The 17875-nt window shown below is 40.2% G+C and overlaps 1 protein-coding gene across 5 annotated transcripts; it reads right to left on the bottom strand.

Annotated features, from left to right (window-relative positions):
* Positions 1-427: 427 nt before the first annotated feature.
* Positions 428-16295, bottom strand: TCTE1 (t-complex-associated-testis-expressed 1). 5 transcript variants are annotated; one of them, XM_042440533.1, is made up of 6 exons: positions 16156-16295; positions 6067-6345; positions 4955-5523; positions 3263-3735; positions 1340-1421; positions 428-703 (listed from the first exon to the last, which is right to left on the bottom strand). In XM_042440533.1, the coding sequence occupies exons 2-6, from the start codon at positions 6245-6247 to the stop codon at positions 491-493; spliced, it is 1518 nt and encodes a 505-aa protein (XP_042296467.1). In that variant the 5' UTR covers positions 6248-6345; positions 16156-16295; the 3' UTR covers positions 428-490. The 5 variants fall into 5 exon arrangements, with proteins under 5 accessions (XP_042296467.1, XP_042296477.1, XP_042296487.1 ...); XM_042440543.1 differs by having other exon boundaries at positions 6067-6340; positions 16156-16290; XM_042440569.1 differs by having other exon boundaries at positions 567-703; positions 3286-3735.
* Positions 16296-17875: the final 1580 nt, after the last annotated feature.

The raw sequence follows: 17875 nt of genomic DNA, 5'->3' as shown, positions 1-17875 counted from the left end.
AATTAAAGAGAAACAGGACTAAAATGGGCAAAAATGTGCTTATTTCAGTTACATGTACTGATTTACCTACAGCAGGAGTGGGCAAAAATTGCGTCTCCAGTGCCCCTCTGGCCCCAACTCACCCTAACACATTTGAGAATGAGATCTGCCATTTTGGGGCATACTTTTGTTTGGAGTTGGGGGGTCAGGATAGTGTAGCCATCAAAGACCCAGGTGAAGGTAAAAAGTGCTCCTGGACCCTCAGAGGCTTCCTACTCCTGTCCTACATGCTTGCTCTCATCAAGGACTGCTCTCATCAAGGACATTGGAAACAGGACATAGTGCCAAATGCTGCACTCAAAAGAGAGGGGTTAAAAAAAACAAAACCTGAGGCTAGCTGAACTCAAGTCTAGCTGAGGAGAAGGAATAATAACTTTCAACCAGAGTATTTAGATTAAAAATAGATATTTAATAAAGTGTAGTTTGAAGGTGATGACGAAACATAAAAATATTACACTGGCTCAGGAAGTTTTTCTTCAGGAGGAGGTGGGCCATGGGTAGAACCTGAACGATGAAGACTTTTGAGACGGGCTTGTTCCCGGTTAGTCTTTATGGCCTGGTTTATGAGGTATTCACTCTCCTGTCCCACCTCTGCCAGCCTCAGGTCAAATTCCACCACAGTCTTGTTATCAGACATGCCTTCTAGCAGCTGCTTCCCTCCATCCTGGAATCAGTAAAGAAATTAGGCTGAAGACCAAACACAAACACATGTGCATGAGACTACACACCCACACAAACCCCTTCAGGTTTATATGAAAACACTTCCCACACTTTATTGAGTGGCTTTCAATGAATGTGTAGGGAAGGCTGGTGAAAACAGTAAGGATGCCTCAAGGGGGAATCAAAATTAAAACAATATGCTATTCCTTCTTCTGCAAAAATATAACCAACTAGAATGCGAAGGACCAAGGTATATGTTACATGCAAATGTCCAAAAGTGGCCCAAAGCCTTGTTACTTGAAAGTTACTGTTTTTGGGAGAGGTAGTACAGGGGGCACATAATCCTTTTCCCAACCCACTATTCCATTGCTCCAAATATTCTCCAATGGGCTGTTTCTCCTTGTAGAATTTCAAATGCAAATGCAAATTCTCAGTTGCAGACAGGCATCCTACACTGCTGAATTTCAACCTTTCTAAGTGGAGAACCACATGAAGAGATTTCAGAGGGGAATTCATCCTCAAGGATGAATTGAAGAAGTATTCCCCTAAAAAAAACACCAAACCATACATTTAATCAGAGAGTAACAAAACTGTTATTGCCAGTCTTAAAACACATATAAGAAGGTAAGAAGAGCCCTACTAGAAAAGACCGAAGGTTCCTCCTGTTCATTCTTACTTCACAATACCCAGCTGATTGTCTTTGGGCACCCCACAAACAGCACCTAAGAAAAATGGTATCTTTGTGAATACTTCAACTCTCCTTTGGTAGCCAGTTAAGAAAGTCCTTGCATTCTGTCTCCTAAGCCAGGGAAAGAGAATGTATAGTGTTCTGGATGTTGGAGAGCAAGTCCCATTATACCTCACCATTGGTAAACTGGCTGACCCAGATAGGAGTTGCAGGGTCCAATATCATCTTGAGGGCCATATGTTACACATACTTTATCTAGACAGACCACACATTTAACTGACCTAATTCTGCTTCTTCTCTAAAATCTTATTGTACTTTGAAGGCACTTAGACGGTCAGCAGCACACGAGGACAAGGATGAAGCCCTGGTCTACGTGGGGGCTGTCAACCCACATCTGCTAAGGTTTAGAAGTGCTTGGAATACCTCTTCAGTCATACTGTAATATGTTTCAAAAAACAGAGGGATACACCAAGGCAAGCAATTTGTATACCTCTTATATTACTCTTCTCCAATCTGCTATTGCTTAATAATTGCTCACACAATGGAGGATGTGTCATGCTCTCAGTTATGAAGATGTCACTATGACAGCGACATCTTCCTACTCCCTCATTACAATGTGAACAGATGATAAAGTGTTTGCTTAGGAAATACTAGATAGATGTGGTTGACAGTTCTGGAGAATTTGGTATGCAAGTGGAAAGATACAAGAAAGCATTAACTATATCAACACTTGATACTTCTACAAGACCCAGCAGGAATAGGATTGGTGTGGCAAAAATTGAACCTTAAAGGAGCTATCCAGGGTGTTGAACCCATTTGGATGATGCCTCTATTATCAGACACGTTTCAAAAGGATGTAGCAAGAACAGGTTGGTGGCCTTTGAGCTGTGACATGGGCTGACATGTTTCTTTGCTAATAGTCTGTTCTGAGCCTTCTTGCTTCACCCACACACTATGTTGATTTTAAATAAAATAATCACTCAGATAACTATATACTGCAGCAAATCTAGACATCCAGAATATCTCTCTTAAGGTAAATTTATGCCACTTCCAAAAGGGAAACATCTTGTATTTCTTTGGCTCATCTTGTATTTCTTTGACACCCACTTTTAACTCATTTTCACAGAACTCAGTAAATGTGCATCTGAGACAACATATACTGTATATGCTTCTCTCTTGTCATTTCTGAGTTTTGAAGTGGTGGAATAGTTTGTACTAATTCAAGCTACAGGTAGGATCATATTTTTAATGGTCCCTTGCATCAACAAAACCACTGACTTGTAAAAGAAAATCCCATGCCTTACTATACAGGAATTTCTCTTAGGTACTACTACCTTCTTATAGGTACCTGTAGTTAGTACATCGCCCCTTGCAAGAAGTATGCTCCTTAGGAAAGATAAATTCCCTAACTGCAGCCAAAGGTGGTATTGCCTGCTCTCCTACATCCTCATTCTATTGTACATATAATCTAGACTGTGTAGCTAACAGAATTCAAAGATATAGCTGTGTTAGTCTGTAGAATCAGTATGTAGAGACATCTTGTAGGACCTTTGAGACTAACTAAAAGAAAGAAATTGGCAGCATGAGCTTTTGTAGACTTCAGTCTAATTCCTCCAAATGCACCTGAGGAGGTAGACTGAAGTCTAGGAAAGCTCATGCTGCTGATTTCTTTCTTTCAGTTAGTCTCAAAGGTGCTACAAGATATCTCTATGTACTGTGTAGCTAACAGTTCATCACACGGTGACAAGACACTCTCTCAGCTTCAGCCAATTTGACCTACCTTCAAAGTGTAAAGATTGTTAAGATAATATATGTAAAGGGCTTTGAAAATTCTCTGCCCTGTAAATACTACATTTTAATATGGTTTACGCCTACATTTTAAGAAGAAGATTGCATACTAGCCCAATGTGGTTGCAGGAAAGGTTGATGTGTGTCAGAGTTATGTTCTGAGCCAGGACTTGAGAGAAAAGAGTGGCTGTTGGCTCTGACAACTCATTGCCACCCAAGTGAAGAGTAGTCACTGTGCTGTTAACCAGGAGGGCATGGCAGATGGCTTGACCTCCTTCATCCTCGATGCAGTTGAGGCGCATATTTAAGGATGTCAGGATGGAATTCTTGGACAGAGCATGAGCAATAGCCTGGGCTCCTTGGGCCCGGATCCTGTTATCACAAAGGTTAAGGGTTACCAGCTTGCTGCAGTTGATTAGCTTGCCAACAGCTCGTGCTCCACGGTCTGCAATCAAGTTGTGAGATAAATCTAGTTCTATCAATGAGGGGTGGTCTAATAGATGTTTGATCAGTAGCCGAGCTTTGTCATCATCCACTTTACTACGTGACAGTTTGAACACCTGCAGCAGAAAAATTAGATCACACACTTTGCTAAGTTTAAAAAAACAACAGTGCTTTTTCATCTCAAATTCCTAGAGAATCACCCATTTCTCACTGAAAGCTAGAGGACTGGGCAGTTCATTCCCTCAGGTGCTTTTTGAAAAAATTGACATATCGTAAGAATTAGATGCCTCTTCTTAAAAGTCTCTCTCCTAAACTCCCCAAACAAACTGTGTCCACAAGAAGCCATTTGAAAGCTCTTGATACAACAGCACTTAGTATGTTAACTGCCTAGGTTTCTCAGAAAAAGACAGTTTTTCAAGAAAAGAGTTCTGCATTGCCTACAAGCAGGCTCAAGGCTTTTTCTGGTACCAACTAGCAGGTGAAAGGATGATGGCCCATCACAGCAGATTCCCCACACAACAGTTCTAGCAAACACAGTGCTAGAGCCCTTGTGTTTCCCAGCATCATTTGTCAGTGCAGAATCGCAGGGTCATTCTGTCTGTGGAACACTTCTTTTTGCAACAGAAGTAGAAACTTTTTGTTTAGCACCTGCGTCCCTGAATATGTATATTTGAAATAGATATTCTGGGTGGAAACAGTTTGAAATGAACCTAAAAGCTGCAGTTTTATTATATGCCACATTTAAAGATAAACTAGATAAGCCACGATGCATCTAGGACTGAAGCTTCCATCATTTATTTTTCCTTTTATAAGGACCTGCATAGATCCTTAATGTGAGAGACAGGAAGGTTTAAGCTTTTTTTCCTATGCTATATTTCTAACTTGGGTTGCAACTTCTTTCTTTCTTTCTTTCTTTCTTTCTTTCTAAGATGCAGAGCAACAGTGCTAAAGCAAAGGATTAAATCAAAGCTTTTCACCCAAAGATTTTGGAGCTGAGTAATCACAATTTGGTTCTGGCTTGTGGGCTAACTGGTTTTGTTTTGTTTTAATTATTGTGAATTAAATTGATTTATAATTCTGTTTCTTGTCAGATCTCTTTGTTATTTCTAGATTTTCCAGGCTTCTGATGTAACATATAAACAACATTAAACTCTCAAATAAGACTACTTGAGATTTACAAATAAATATGCTCTAAAAGAGGTTCTCTGAGAACCAGGCTGGACACAGTTCTGCCTTAATTTAATGCAAGAATAGTTAAACTTATCTATGATTTTTAGGGATAGTTATTCCATGTTTAGGGTTAGAAAATATTATAAAACTATTTGGAAAAATTACTTTCAGCGTAAGACACTTCTTCAGAGCATTTGCCAGTGAACAACAGTCCCGATAAGTGAACTCAAATAGATTCCATTCAAAATTCATGCCACAGTCTTTAACACCATACGAAAGATGGAGTTCCTCTAGGTGACAGAGAGCTGGAACCAGTAAGCTCATATCAAAATGGTCCATAGAAGGTTCATCTATTCCGGCATCACTTTCAGTATCAGAAGCTTCTTCATCTTCTTTCTTCTGATCTAATTTCACTGGTGGAAGAAACTGATCAATCTCCAACTTTTTCACATATTCCTTGCAGAGTGGAATAATATCCAGAACTTGGTTGGGACTTGTGGTATCTGGAATGTAGAACTTCAAGATGTTTTCTAGGTGACGTTCAAAAAACATCTGTTTCCAGCTGTTTCCATAACGGGACACATCACAAACTGTCCACCTCTCTGTGCAGCACCGTTTCCAATAGTTTTCATCACTAATCAGGTTGGCAGTCACAGTAAGGGGAAGACTTGTAGAGATCTTGTCCAGTACTTTCCTTTGGTGTTCAGGAATGAGGCTATGCAAAATAGGATTCTCTAATTGAAAAGAAGATAAATTAGAACTGTATGGAAAAAGGGAGCCTGGTAGAATTTGGTGCTAATTTGCTGCCTTATATATTCCAAGAAGAACAATACACTCAGTATGTTACACTACACATCTACATTTTGTTTTATGTTAATTTAAGACATCTTCTGCCAAAGAATCTGGGCACAGCAGCTTGGTGAGGATGACAAGAATTCCCTAGCCACTACTACCTCTGCTCAAACTATACTTCTTGGGAAGTGTGAATGACAATTCAATCCAAAGTATAGAGACACACATTGCATTAAATCAAAGGATTCAAATCTGTCTATCATCTATCTATCTATCTATCTATCTTTTAAAAAGCATGGAATGAACTAGTTTACTAGCAACAGCAGGAATGCTTTGGCTTGCAGGTAAAACTGCCTAACATTTTCAAATGAGTCATCCAAATATTCTCATATCTGAAAATCAGTTCTGAAAGACAGACAGAATATCAACCTGTCCCTGAATGCTTAGTAAGGTTTGATTTTCAGTAACAAGGAGACTCCACTTACTTTCAAAGTTAGTGATTATGTGCTGGATACAGAGCTCTGTGAGCTGTGGAACTATGGCTAGATTCCATTCAGGATCCTCTGCAATAAGCCGTCGCATTCGCCGGGGATTTGCTGCAGGGTTCATTATAGTTATACGACTGGGACGAGGAAGGGCTTTTGGATCTGCAACTGGCTCCTGCATCTTGAAATATGATGGTGTTGTTTTTCTCCCTCTTAATTAAAAATTGAAGGAATGTTCTGCCCAAGCTTGATGATCACTACAGTTCAGCTGCCACTGTTCTTAGAAGCAAAGTTTACAGAAAAACCAGAAGTTAGTATCTCTTCCCAGTACAAATAAACTGTTGTAAAGCACTGAACTACTATGGAGATGAGGAAGATGGCTCTGATGGCTGCATTTCCTTACACTATTGAAATAGCAATGTCAGTAATTAGCTCCACCAGTGCACATATCTACAAGTAAAGCTACTATCTAATATTGTAGTGGTTCTCAAACTTGTTTCCCTTGTGGACCCCTTTATATCTACATGCAGACATTACCTATCCACCACTCAACATAGTATATGAACAAAAATGTTATTTGTCTAGTGTTTGTATTTTTGTTCAGATATTCATGTACAGTACATTCATACTTTACATTTTATAAGGAAATAGCTCTCTTCCTCCTCCTCCTCCTCCTCCTCCTCCAGGAAGAGGCTCCAAGTGCCATCCTTACCCTTCTTTTCCACTCTAGGACAGAAAAGGTTTGGGAAGAGGAGGAGAAGGGATCAAGGCATCCAAGTATTGCACTCACCTTGATCAACTCTTACCTCTCACCTCCGGGGTTTTTCCAGGGAGAAATGGTTAAAAAATCAGAAAAAAACCCCCAAGAAAAAACTGAAAAAGGGAAGAAAATAAATTATGGAATATTTTATTTTAGCATGATTCAGGAAAAGCATGGACAAAAATGTTTTTTCCCTAATTTTTCCACAGGTCTCCAGCACCAGAAAGAGACACTCACAGTCTTCAAAGAACTAAATACAACTAAATGTAACTTCCAGTTTTTGGTTAGTCCACATTCAAATGTTATGCAATCATGAAGGGAAAAGTTGCACAATCATATTTCTATGTAACAATCAAAACCAGAATTCATGTGATTCCTACATGACAAAATATTCAAGCTTTATGTGTGCTGAGCTAATGCATCTCAACCAAGGAAAAGTTAATAATAATAATAATAATAATAATAATAATAATAATAATAAGTTAATAAAATCTGACTCAAGACATTATACAGAAAGCATAAATATAAAGACAGTGCTGAATAGTTAATTAGAATAAAGATGCTCCAAAATAAATCCCTGCTCAGCCAAGAAGTTTACTAGGTGACCCTGGCTCAGTTTAAATCTCAGCCCCACCCGCCATCCAGTTTGTCTTATGGCACAAGGATGCTGTGAGGATAACTTGAGAAGTATTATCAATGTCTTGGAGGCAGGTTGCAAAAGATAAATTATAATATGGGTGGGCCGTGCTTCTTCTCTGCCTACTTAGTTGCCCTAAATTTGTTAATGGAAAAACAAGGGGTATTTTGTTTAGAACCAGGTATACATTTGACCCACATCCACTGCCAAGTACCAACTAGTTCTGGTGTACCTAACATAGTCGTAAAGCCGCAGGCCTGGAAGTGAGCTGACTATCACTACCCAGTCACTAGGCAGGTTCCTCTATAACACTGATCGATATTACAGTATACCCATATAGATTCTCCAAAATTTACAAGATCAACTGTACAGCAGAAGAATGAAGTGTCTCAGGCCAAATGGTTCTTCTCATACAATGAAGAAACCAAACACAAGAAGAGCCTATGCTGGATATGCTAAGGATCCATCTCATCTAATATCTTGCTGCAACAGTAGCAAGCCTTAAGTTCATAAGCAAAACACAGAGCTTGGATAAGTTAATGTTTGGACTACAATTCCCAGAAGCCTTCAGTAAGCACAGCTAGTGGCTATGCTGATCAACTGATTCTGGGACTTATAGTCTTCAAAAATAACCTTACCAAGCTGTGTCTATGATGGCAGCAGCCTTCTGTCGTTTGTCTCACAGTAACTTATACAAAGAGAAGATGGCATTTCCAGTCATCCATCATGATGATAAAAGATAATTTTGGCAGTCTTCTCCCAAAAGGAAAAGAGTGCTCTTCTTGATGAATATAGAATACTGGAGTCAGTAAGAGATAAGATGCAGTTCTGGGCACCACACTTCAGGAAAGCAATTGACAAGCTGGGATGTATCTAGAGAATGACAACCAAGGTGATCAAAGGTCTGGAAACTAAAGGCTCGAACAGACAGGCCAAAATAAAGCTGCTTCAGGTCACTTTGGAGGTATCCTAAGAGGCCAGAAGCTGCACCAAAGCTGCACTCCAGTCCTTAGGACTGGAACGTGGCTTTGGTGTGGCTTCCGGCTTCTTAGGACACATGCATCGTTTAAACAGCATACCTCCAAAGTGACCCGAAGCAGCTTTATTTTGGCCTGTCTGTTCGGGCCCTAAGTCTTATGAGGAACAACTGAGAGAGCTGGGTATGTTTAGCTTGGAGAAAAGAAGAGTGAGAGGTGACATGATAGCTATATTTAAATATTATGTATCTGGAGAAGTGTCTTGTAGATGATGGAGCTAGTTTATTTTCTGCTGCTCCAGAAACTAGAACCTGAACCAATGGAGTCAAATTACAGGAAAAGATATTCTGTCTACACACTGGGAAGAACTTATTGACTGTAAAAGTGTTTAACATTGGGATGGACTGCCTCAGAGAGCGGTAGACTCCCCTTCTGTGGAGATCTTTAAACAGAGGTTGGACGTGGATCTTTCTGGAGTCCATTAAATTGGTTTTCCTGCATGACACTGAGGTGGACCAGATAGCCCTTGCAGGCTCTTCCAAAATTGAGATTTTGTGATTCTTTGATTTTGTGGTTCCTTTCTTTTAGGATTTAACCATTCTGAACATAGCCATTTGAACAAATAAGCCCTGTTAGATGAACATAGGATACAGTATACTTGGCTATAGTCCTACTCTCTAGTAAACTAGGGCGTTTACAGCTGCGGTTCCAAAATTATGGAATAGCCTACCGGAAGAGATCTGTCTCATCACCACTTTAGAGGCTTTTAAGAAGGCACTCAAAATGGATCTCTTCCGGTGGGCTTATCCACTGGACTCCATATGAAGGCTACAACAATGCTCCACTCTTGATTATGATTGTTGGCTATTTGATGAATTGCTATTTTAGAGAACTAATAGGAATGTTGGTCAATTCAGTATTAGTGTTTTATTGATTGTATCTGTATTATTGTATTATTTTATTGATGTAATCCCGCCTCAATCCATGGGAGAGGCAGGAAATATAAATAAACATTATTATTATTATTAACTGAATGCTAGGTCATGCCTTTCATCTTATTGTACAGCTCAATTTGATATAGTATGTAAACTGAGACTGAATACCATCCTAGTCTCTAACAAAATGTTCATCATCACAAGACCTACAAAAAATCTTGAGCAAAGAAGCTTGTGGCCATGTGGGAACCATCATCCCAATTCTGCAGACTTCAACAGAATAGCACTTTGATCCCACACAGTACTTTCCCTTTACAAAGACAGAAGCAGGTGTTGCTGTTGAGATCAAGCTCATTATTTCCTTTCTCTTCATAAAGCTGCTCAATTTTGCTTTTCTAGCACATATACGCAGCAGCAGCCCTTGGTTTGCTAAAGGCCTGATGTCTTTGAAATCTTTATAATCGGCTGTAGGCTCTGACAATCTCTCCAGTTCCCAAACTGTCTGAGGTAGTGCTGATAAAACGGTCCGCTAAATCACAAGAACAGAAATCTACAAAATGCTAAGAAGAACTCTAGAAGCAAAGATAAATGATTCATGTTGCGTTGCAGATAATGTGGCTGCAAAGGTTTCCTTGACTATATTCACAGTGAACAGCAGGTGCTATGGAAAGCAATGAGCTGATATGATGGCAGGAACTGGAGATGCAGGGAGAGACCAGAGCAAATGGATAATTTGGTCTTTGCAGAAATGGTGAGACAAAAGCTGCCTGAGGGCCAAATGACACAATATGTTATCTATCACACTGGCTATCCTATGGAGGGTGTGCCATCAGCAACTACAGAGCAAATACTGTACAATAATAGACTGCTAAAGTTTCCAACCCAAAGCCACAAAGAAAATCCTTCCAACAAGAGATCACAGGAATTCTCTTAACTAGATTTTTTCTCTTCTACAATTTCTGAATCTCCCTTCCATCATCACACTATTTCATTTTTGTTCCTTAACTAGAAATTCTTGAGGTCACAGATATGGTGCAATACTTACCTCTATTGTCATTGTCATTCTCATCAATCCAAGAAGATGGCTGGGAGGAAAGAGGAAATTAGTCTAAGCCAGAGGTAGGCAACCTTTTTGACCTGTGGGTCGGGTAGCTGCCCCTCAGACAACTGGGGGGCCGAAGCCAAAAAATAAATAATTAAATAATTTTAAAAACATTATATAAACAAATAAACCTGGACAAATGGAGGACACAATTTTCAAATGGAGGACACTTTTTAAAAAATAATAATGCAGGACACGCGAAAAAAATTGCTGATTTTTTAAAAAATGTTAATATAAATGCATGTTTCTGAGGCTTCTATAGACAATTGCCCCCCTTGCCCCCACTTGCCCGCCGCTTGCCCCCCTTGCCCACCTCCTCCTGATAGGCCAATGGCCCCGCGCCCTCGCACAAGAGCCCAAAGGCCCCGGCGGCAATCGGCGGCAGGACTGGGCTAGGACTGGTCCTAAGGCCTCGCCGGGCCGCATCCAGCCCACGGGCCGTAGGTTGCCTACCCCTGGTCTAAGCAAAGCCCTAGTTATCAAGAGCCAGTAAAACCTAAAAGATTTCTGCAGTTCTCAAATGCTGGTTAATATAAACACTGTGGTGTTGCAGTTTCTGAGAGACAAGAATGCTGAATTTATTTTTTGTAAAGCAAAATAAATGAATAATGATGAGCAGAGTTATGACCATTACTATGACCATTTTAGTATGAATAGCTAATTATTACATAATAAAAATGATTAAATCATAGAAAATTAATGATGCTTTCCCCCTGAAATAATGATAAAATATTCTATAACGAAAGATGAATTCATCCTTAGATGCTTTTGCACTTAAAAATTAAAGCAGCTTCCCTAGATGGGGAACCAAGTGGGAGTATACTGTCAGAAGGAAGACTACAGTCAAGATATCAGAAAACTAGTAGTTGGAAGGATAGCTGCAAAGGAGCATGACAAGATCCTGAAGTGTAAAAATATATCATTAAATACCATTATCCATTTAAACAAATTTTCAACTTCATTGTAAAGTTGTGAAAGCTGGACAATGAAGAAAGCAGAAGAAAATCACCTCATTTGAAATGTGGTGTTGGAGGAGAGTTCTGTGGATATCATGGGCTGCCAAAAGGACAAATACATGTGTCCAAGAACAAATCAAACCTGAACTCTCCCTACAAACCAAGATTACAATAATGAGATTGTTGTACTTTGGACATATCAGAAGACACGGCTCATTAGAAAAAACAATAATGCTTATTATGGTAGAAGGAAGTAGGAATAGAGGAATACCACTTTACAGATGGATAGACTCAATCAAAGAAGCTGCAGCCCTTCAAGACTTGATCAGGGCTGTTGATAAAGCGTGGTTTGGATGTCTTTCGTTCAAAAGGTCACCATAAGTCCAAGTTTAAAGCAATTAACTATAACAGCTCCTTACAGTGCCATGTATAATAGCTGGGGGCAGGGGCTCAAACTTTTAAAGAAGGAACAAAAGGGATGTCTAATTTTTGTTTCTGCCTATAGCTCTTCTGGGGAGTACTCCAGAAGTTCCCCTGAATTTTAGGGTAATTTACAAGTAGCACAGCAGTCTTGCGCTAAACATACCTATTGCAAAAAGTGCTGTTTTCCTGCAAAATCCCAACAGATCTAAGCAGCGGTGACCTGGCATCAAGCTCTAGGTCATCACTAAAAGTGTCAATGAAGCCCTACATTTCTGCCCTTGCAAGGGTACACATGCTCCTTACTCCAGAGCTTCTCCATGGTCCTCCATTCAATACTCGTGCCTCCACAACAGTGTCAATACACATGGTAGCGCACAAACCGCCCGGATTGGTTCGCCACAGGGCGGTATATAAATAAAATTTATTATTATTATTTTATTATTTATTACTTGCCCTAATCCCCACAGAAAATACAATCATTAGTGGTACCATCTGTACCTTACTGCCAGATCCCAGAAACCTGTATGGAGATGGGAGCAGAGAAGGGTCCACAGAGTAGCACCCTAGAAATGTTTATTGCAGCAGAATTCGGTAATAATAATAATAATAATAATAGTTTATTTATATATCTCGCCCCTTGAGGTCAATCGGGGCGGCTAACAACGATAAAATACAATACATTGTAGATCAAAATTCCCTCCCCCCCCTTAAAAAATTATTAAATCAATTATAATTAAAACCAACTAATTAAACAACATTAACACATACACATTATTACAAGACAAAAACAAAACAGAGCAAAACAAATAAAACAGTAAACTACAGTAGCATTTCCAAGGAGGACCTTGGGGACTCTCATAAGAACAGGGTTCCTGAGGCCAGGGTTATCTATTCCGGAAAGGCCTGCCGGAAGAGATCCGTCTTGACAGCCTTTTTAAAGCTGTCTAAAGATGTCAACTGACGGATCTCTTCTGGCAGGTCGTTCCACAATCTGGGGGCAACAACAGAAAAAGCCCGCTGGGAGGTAGCCGAAAGCCTAGTTCTTTGAGGCTGCAGCAAATTCCTCCCAGAGGACCGGAGTGTGCGGGGAGGATTGTATGGGAGGAGGCGGTCCCTGAGATAGTTTGGACCCAAGCCATTTAGGGCTTTAAAGGTGATAACCAACACCTTGTACTGGGCCCGGAAACTAATAGGCAGCCAGTAGAGGGACTTCAATACCGGAGTAATATGGTCCCTCCTTGATGTTCCTGACACTAATGGAGAAAGGGAGCCAATTGCAAACTCTTCCACATGCACACCAAGGAGCATCAGTTTAATATCCAAATGTTTGTGTATCTAACTGTTAAAAAGATGATTTGCTTGGCCAGGCTTGGCAATTTAGTACCATGGGATTAATGGGCCATAAACAGAAAAACCAGTGTCAACGTAGCAGATGTCTTAGAGTCGGCTGAAAAGCTAAAAGACCAAATTTGAAACAGAAATATGCATAAATGTCATATATATCAATTCATTTGATTGATTTGGAACATTTCACTTTGCGCGCATCTTAGCAAACTGTTCCTTGTTAACTGCTGCTTTCTACTTGTGACATCCTCTTGTCAGTATTATGGGAATTAATCTGGGGTTGGCTCATCTGTGGTACTTTGGTGCAAGCAATTGAACTTTATGATCCATTCCAGCCTTGGGATTCTATGGCTCTAAAAATAAATTTGAGTAGTCAACAGTAGAGGCAGCCATCCATACTGTAATGCAAGGTAACTATAAGAGAGCACCTGTCTATATCTGGAAGATCACGATACTGATGGCTACTATAATTTCCCCCCAAACCACACATCTAAACTTGTACAAGAGTTTGGAAGACACAATAGGAGACACAAGCAGCTGTGTCTGCACTGCAACAGATGGAGATAAGTTGCAAAAGGAAAGACTCCAGTTTCTTTTTAAAAGACCAGTTTGGTAAAATACATTTGAGAATTCCTGATGTGCATTCATCTAATCATCAGTATATTTAGCAATATTTTTACACACAGGGGTTCTTGTGACAAGTTAGATTGTTTACACCTTTTAAAAATAAACAAAAATCATTAATGATTGCCATGTATTGCCAAGTATTTCTGTACTACAAATTCTTTCAGAATATCCATCAGCTAAATACCCAGCATATCATATGAAGGAACTGCAGTGTTTTAGGAAATCTAGGGTGAACCTAGACAGGCTGCTAAAGTTATTTTTCTTTTTACAAAGCACACATCTCTCACTCTGTCCTCAGTGAGCATTCAGCAGTCACAAGTGTAGGAGAACAAGGTTGCTATGGTGTGATAACTATTTCACAATGTGTTCGAATCAAATCCAAAATCAAAAGCTTGGGGAGTTGTAAGGTGCCAAGTCTTGCAGTGAGTCATTTATCACACTGAATCAATTCACAGAACCTCCTGATGTGGTAATCACATATCACCATTGGAGATGTATTTTTTGGTTTTCTCATTCTGTCAGAACAGTCATGAACCCTTCTACTGTGCTGAGTTTACATTCATCTGAATCCACTAGTGAACAGACAACAGCTTGGCAAGTTATAATTTACCACACTGTGCCTATAATCATTTAATGAGCTGATCAACTGTACAGCCCTGCTAAAGTGGGAAGAGCTCGTCACTCTCCTGTTTTCCTAAAGTTTGGATTCAGATGTGGAAGTGCTGTAAATTGTTAATTTTCTTCTCAGCACAGCACAATATGGATGATAACCAAGTAGTTTCCTGCTCATTGTGGTATGTTACTATTTGATATATGGTTTTCTGTATTCACTTGCTGTCAGTAATACAGTAGCCCTTTAGTATCTGCCGCGGTTTGGTTTCAGGACCCCCTGTGGATACCAAAAACTGGATGCTCAAGTTCCATTAAATACAGTAGCGCAGTAAAATGGTGTCCCTTACATAAAATGGCAAAATCAAAGTTTTCAAGTGAGGATAGTTGAATCCATGGATAAAGAATCCATGGATATAGAGGGCCGACTATACTACAATTGTTGAGACTCTCCATGCAAGTCGCCCTGTGGATGTATTCCTGTGTAGTCCTCCTGCCTTGGTTTCCCCTGCTGCCTATTCATCTGCTGTGTACACACTGCTCCCTTCTAGCATCTTGCTTTTCCCAATGTGCCTCTGGCCCATATGGAGGTGCATATAGCCAGTGTAGACGTTTGAGTGTTGGGTGAGGACTCAGGGAGGTCAGGGTTCAAATCCTTGCTCAGGCATGGATGACTTTGGCCAAAGCACATTCTCTCAGCCTCATTGACAGACAACGGCAACCCGCCCCAAACAAATCTTGACAAGAAAACCTATGACAGGTGCGCCTTAGGGTTGCCATAATCCAGTAATAACTTGAAAGTACACAGCAACAAAGATGCCTTCTAGAAAACACTGAAGCATAACTCTAGCCTCCCATGCATTGGGTCTAGGCAGTCCTGAACATTTTTGTTTGGTTGTTGGTTTATTTTTTCAGCATTTGGGGGCTTTCTGGGTTGCAGGGTCTCAGAGCTGCTTTTGGTGATCTGGTTCCACTGGAACTAATCATCCTCATCCTCAACAACATCATCATCATAGACCATCCAAGTGAAACTGCATGACAAAATAACCGCCGCAGCCAATTGCAAACAAGAGCAGGGCATGCAATAGTTTCCTAACACGATGCACCGAAGACCACTCTGAGATGCTGTTAGGATAGTGAGAAAAGAGATACATGATATATTTCACCCACTTCATGCCTCAGTCACCTGAACTAAAAAAGATACGGTTAAAAGGAATTTAGTGTCAAGATGTAGCAAATTTCCCAATCTAAACCATTTACATTTATAAACAGTTTGCATATTTAATTATTATAAAACTAGCAAGGGAAAAAAGGAGACAGAGTCCTAAAGCATTCAGCAGCTTTTTAAGTTCAAGCCTTTTCAGTTCAACTCACTTTTGCTTTCAGAAGTAAGGTCTGCTCACAAGGAAAGCGCAACATCGGAATATAACCTTATCAAGGTAGTTTATGGTCCAAACTGCACTGCAGGAATAACCCAATCTGAGACTGCCTCAATGCTAGGGAATTGTGGGAACTGTAGTTCTGTGAGGCAATTAGTCAGAGAGCTCTGGTGCCACTATAAACTACAGTCCCCAGGATTCCCTAGCACTGAGCCAGGGCAGTTAGAGCGGTCTCAAACTGGATTATTTCTGCAGTGTGTCTTTGACCTGAGCAACTATTCCATGTCAGTTTTCAAATGTGTGATAGCATGAAAGGCTAAAACCTCACTGGAATACTCACAGGAGCCACCAGTTATTCCCCAAATTAGTGCTTCCTGGTCTCCCTCAGGCTTATTATGCTCCCACTATAATGAGCAAAAGCACAAAGCAACAACCCTGCTTCATTCAACTATATCCTCCATTATCCCGCCTCAGGCTTCCCCAAGGACGCTAGGCCGCAGCGTCTGTTGCCAAGGTAACAAGACGCGTTGCCACGGGCGGGGCTTTGCAGCGCAGCCCTGAGTCCTGAAAGCCACGAGTCTTCTCCAATCAGAAGACGGGAGCCGAGAGAGGAACCGCCCAGGGGCGGAGCTTACGTCGAGGTTTGATTGATGCCTTGGAAGGATGAGATGGAGACAAGTCCCGCTTCTCTGGGGGTGTGTCCTTGTTTCCCCTTCTTCTCTCCAGGAGGGATTCCAAAGTGTCTTCCATTTTGAGCAGGACCAAGGGGCATGGATTTAAATGTACACGTAGAGTGGCTAGGCGTCCTCCTTTTCTAAGGCAGGTCCTACGTTTCAGCCTTCAGTCCAAGAGGGATTTCAAAGTGTCCTCCATTTTGAGCATGGCCAAGGAGTATGGATTTATATTTACATGCAGGGTGACCAGAGGTCCTCCTTTTCCAGGACCCGCCCTACATTTCAGCCTTCAATCCAGGAGGGATACCAAAATGTCCTCCTTTTCCAGGAGATGACCTATATTTTAGCTTTCTTTCCAGGAGAGCTTCCAAAATGTCCTCCATTTGGAGCAGGACTAAGAAGCATGGATTTAGATTTATATGCAAGACGACCAGTGGTCCTCCTTTTCTTCCAAAACTAGTCCTACATTTCAGCCCTCTCTCCAGGAGGGATTCCAAAATGTCCTCCATTTTGAGCAGGACTAAAGAGCATATTGTAGCTACATATTCACAGCTTTGGATCCAGTCATCTCTTGAAAACATGCTGGGCTTGCCTCTCCCCTTCCATCCCTTGTGTCTTTTCCTTTCCCATCCATCCCATGTCACATTCAGTCTCATGCGACATTTCAGGAATTGATTTTCACCGCCTTTCTTTTGAATTCAAGAGTTATAGTCAAAGTGCTGAAGCGTTTTAGCAATAATATACTAGTTAAGCGTTAGGATCATTTTGTTTTAGTGCCAACATTCCCCTTTCCCTTGTTTGATCTCTGTTAAATCTGAGTTCTGGAAACAATATCTCTGTTTACTCGGGAAGAAACACACAGACAAATAACTGATAGATTTCATTTTGGAAAGTACTGTGCACACTTCTAAAAAGTGGTGATATATATATATATATATATATATATAGAGAGAGAGAGAGAGAGAGAGAGAGAAGTCTTCTATAATGCTATGACATTTAATATTTAGTGTGTATTTACATTTGCATAGATTTTCAATGTGAATATTTTTAAAGGTTAGGGCTCTTAGATGCCTTGAACATCAAATACAGTAATCATACACTTAAGAAGTGTTTTTGGATTATTCTCTGTTGTTGCATGGGATAGTTCAAAACAAAATATGCACTAGTGTGATAATATATATATATATATATATATATATATATATATATATATATATATATATATATATATACACTGTATATATATTGCCTAATAGATATCAGTCTTCCCAGTACCTGCTTCTTCCTCCTGTCTCTTCCTAAATAAATCTATAATCAATTATTACCCAATTTGTTCCAGCTTTTACAGTTTCATCACTACCTTCTGTCTGTCCTTAAATTCTAGAA

The sequence above is a fragment of the Sceloporus undulatus genome, chromosome 1 (genome assembly GCF_019175285.1).
Source record: "Sceloporus undulatus isolate JIND9_A2432 ecotype Alabama chromosome 1, SceUnd_v1.1, whole genome shotgun sequence".
Lineage (NCBI taxonomy): Eukaryota > Metazoa > Chordata > Lepidosauria > Squamata > Phrynosomatidae > Sceloporus > Sceloporus undulatus.
Note: the sequence above shows the minus strand (reverse complement) of the source record. Positions and strands in the feature narration are given on the sequence as shown.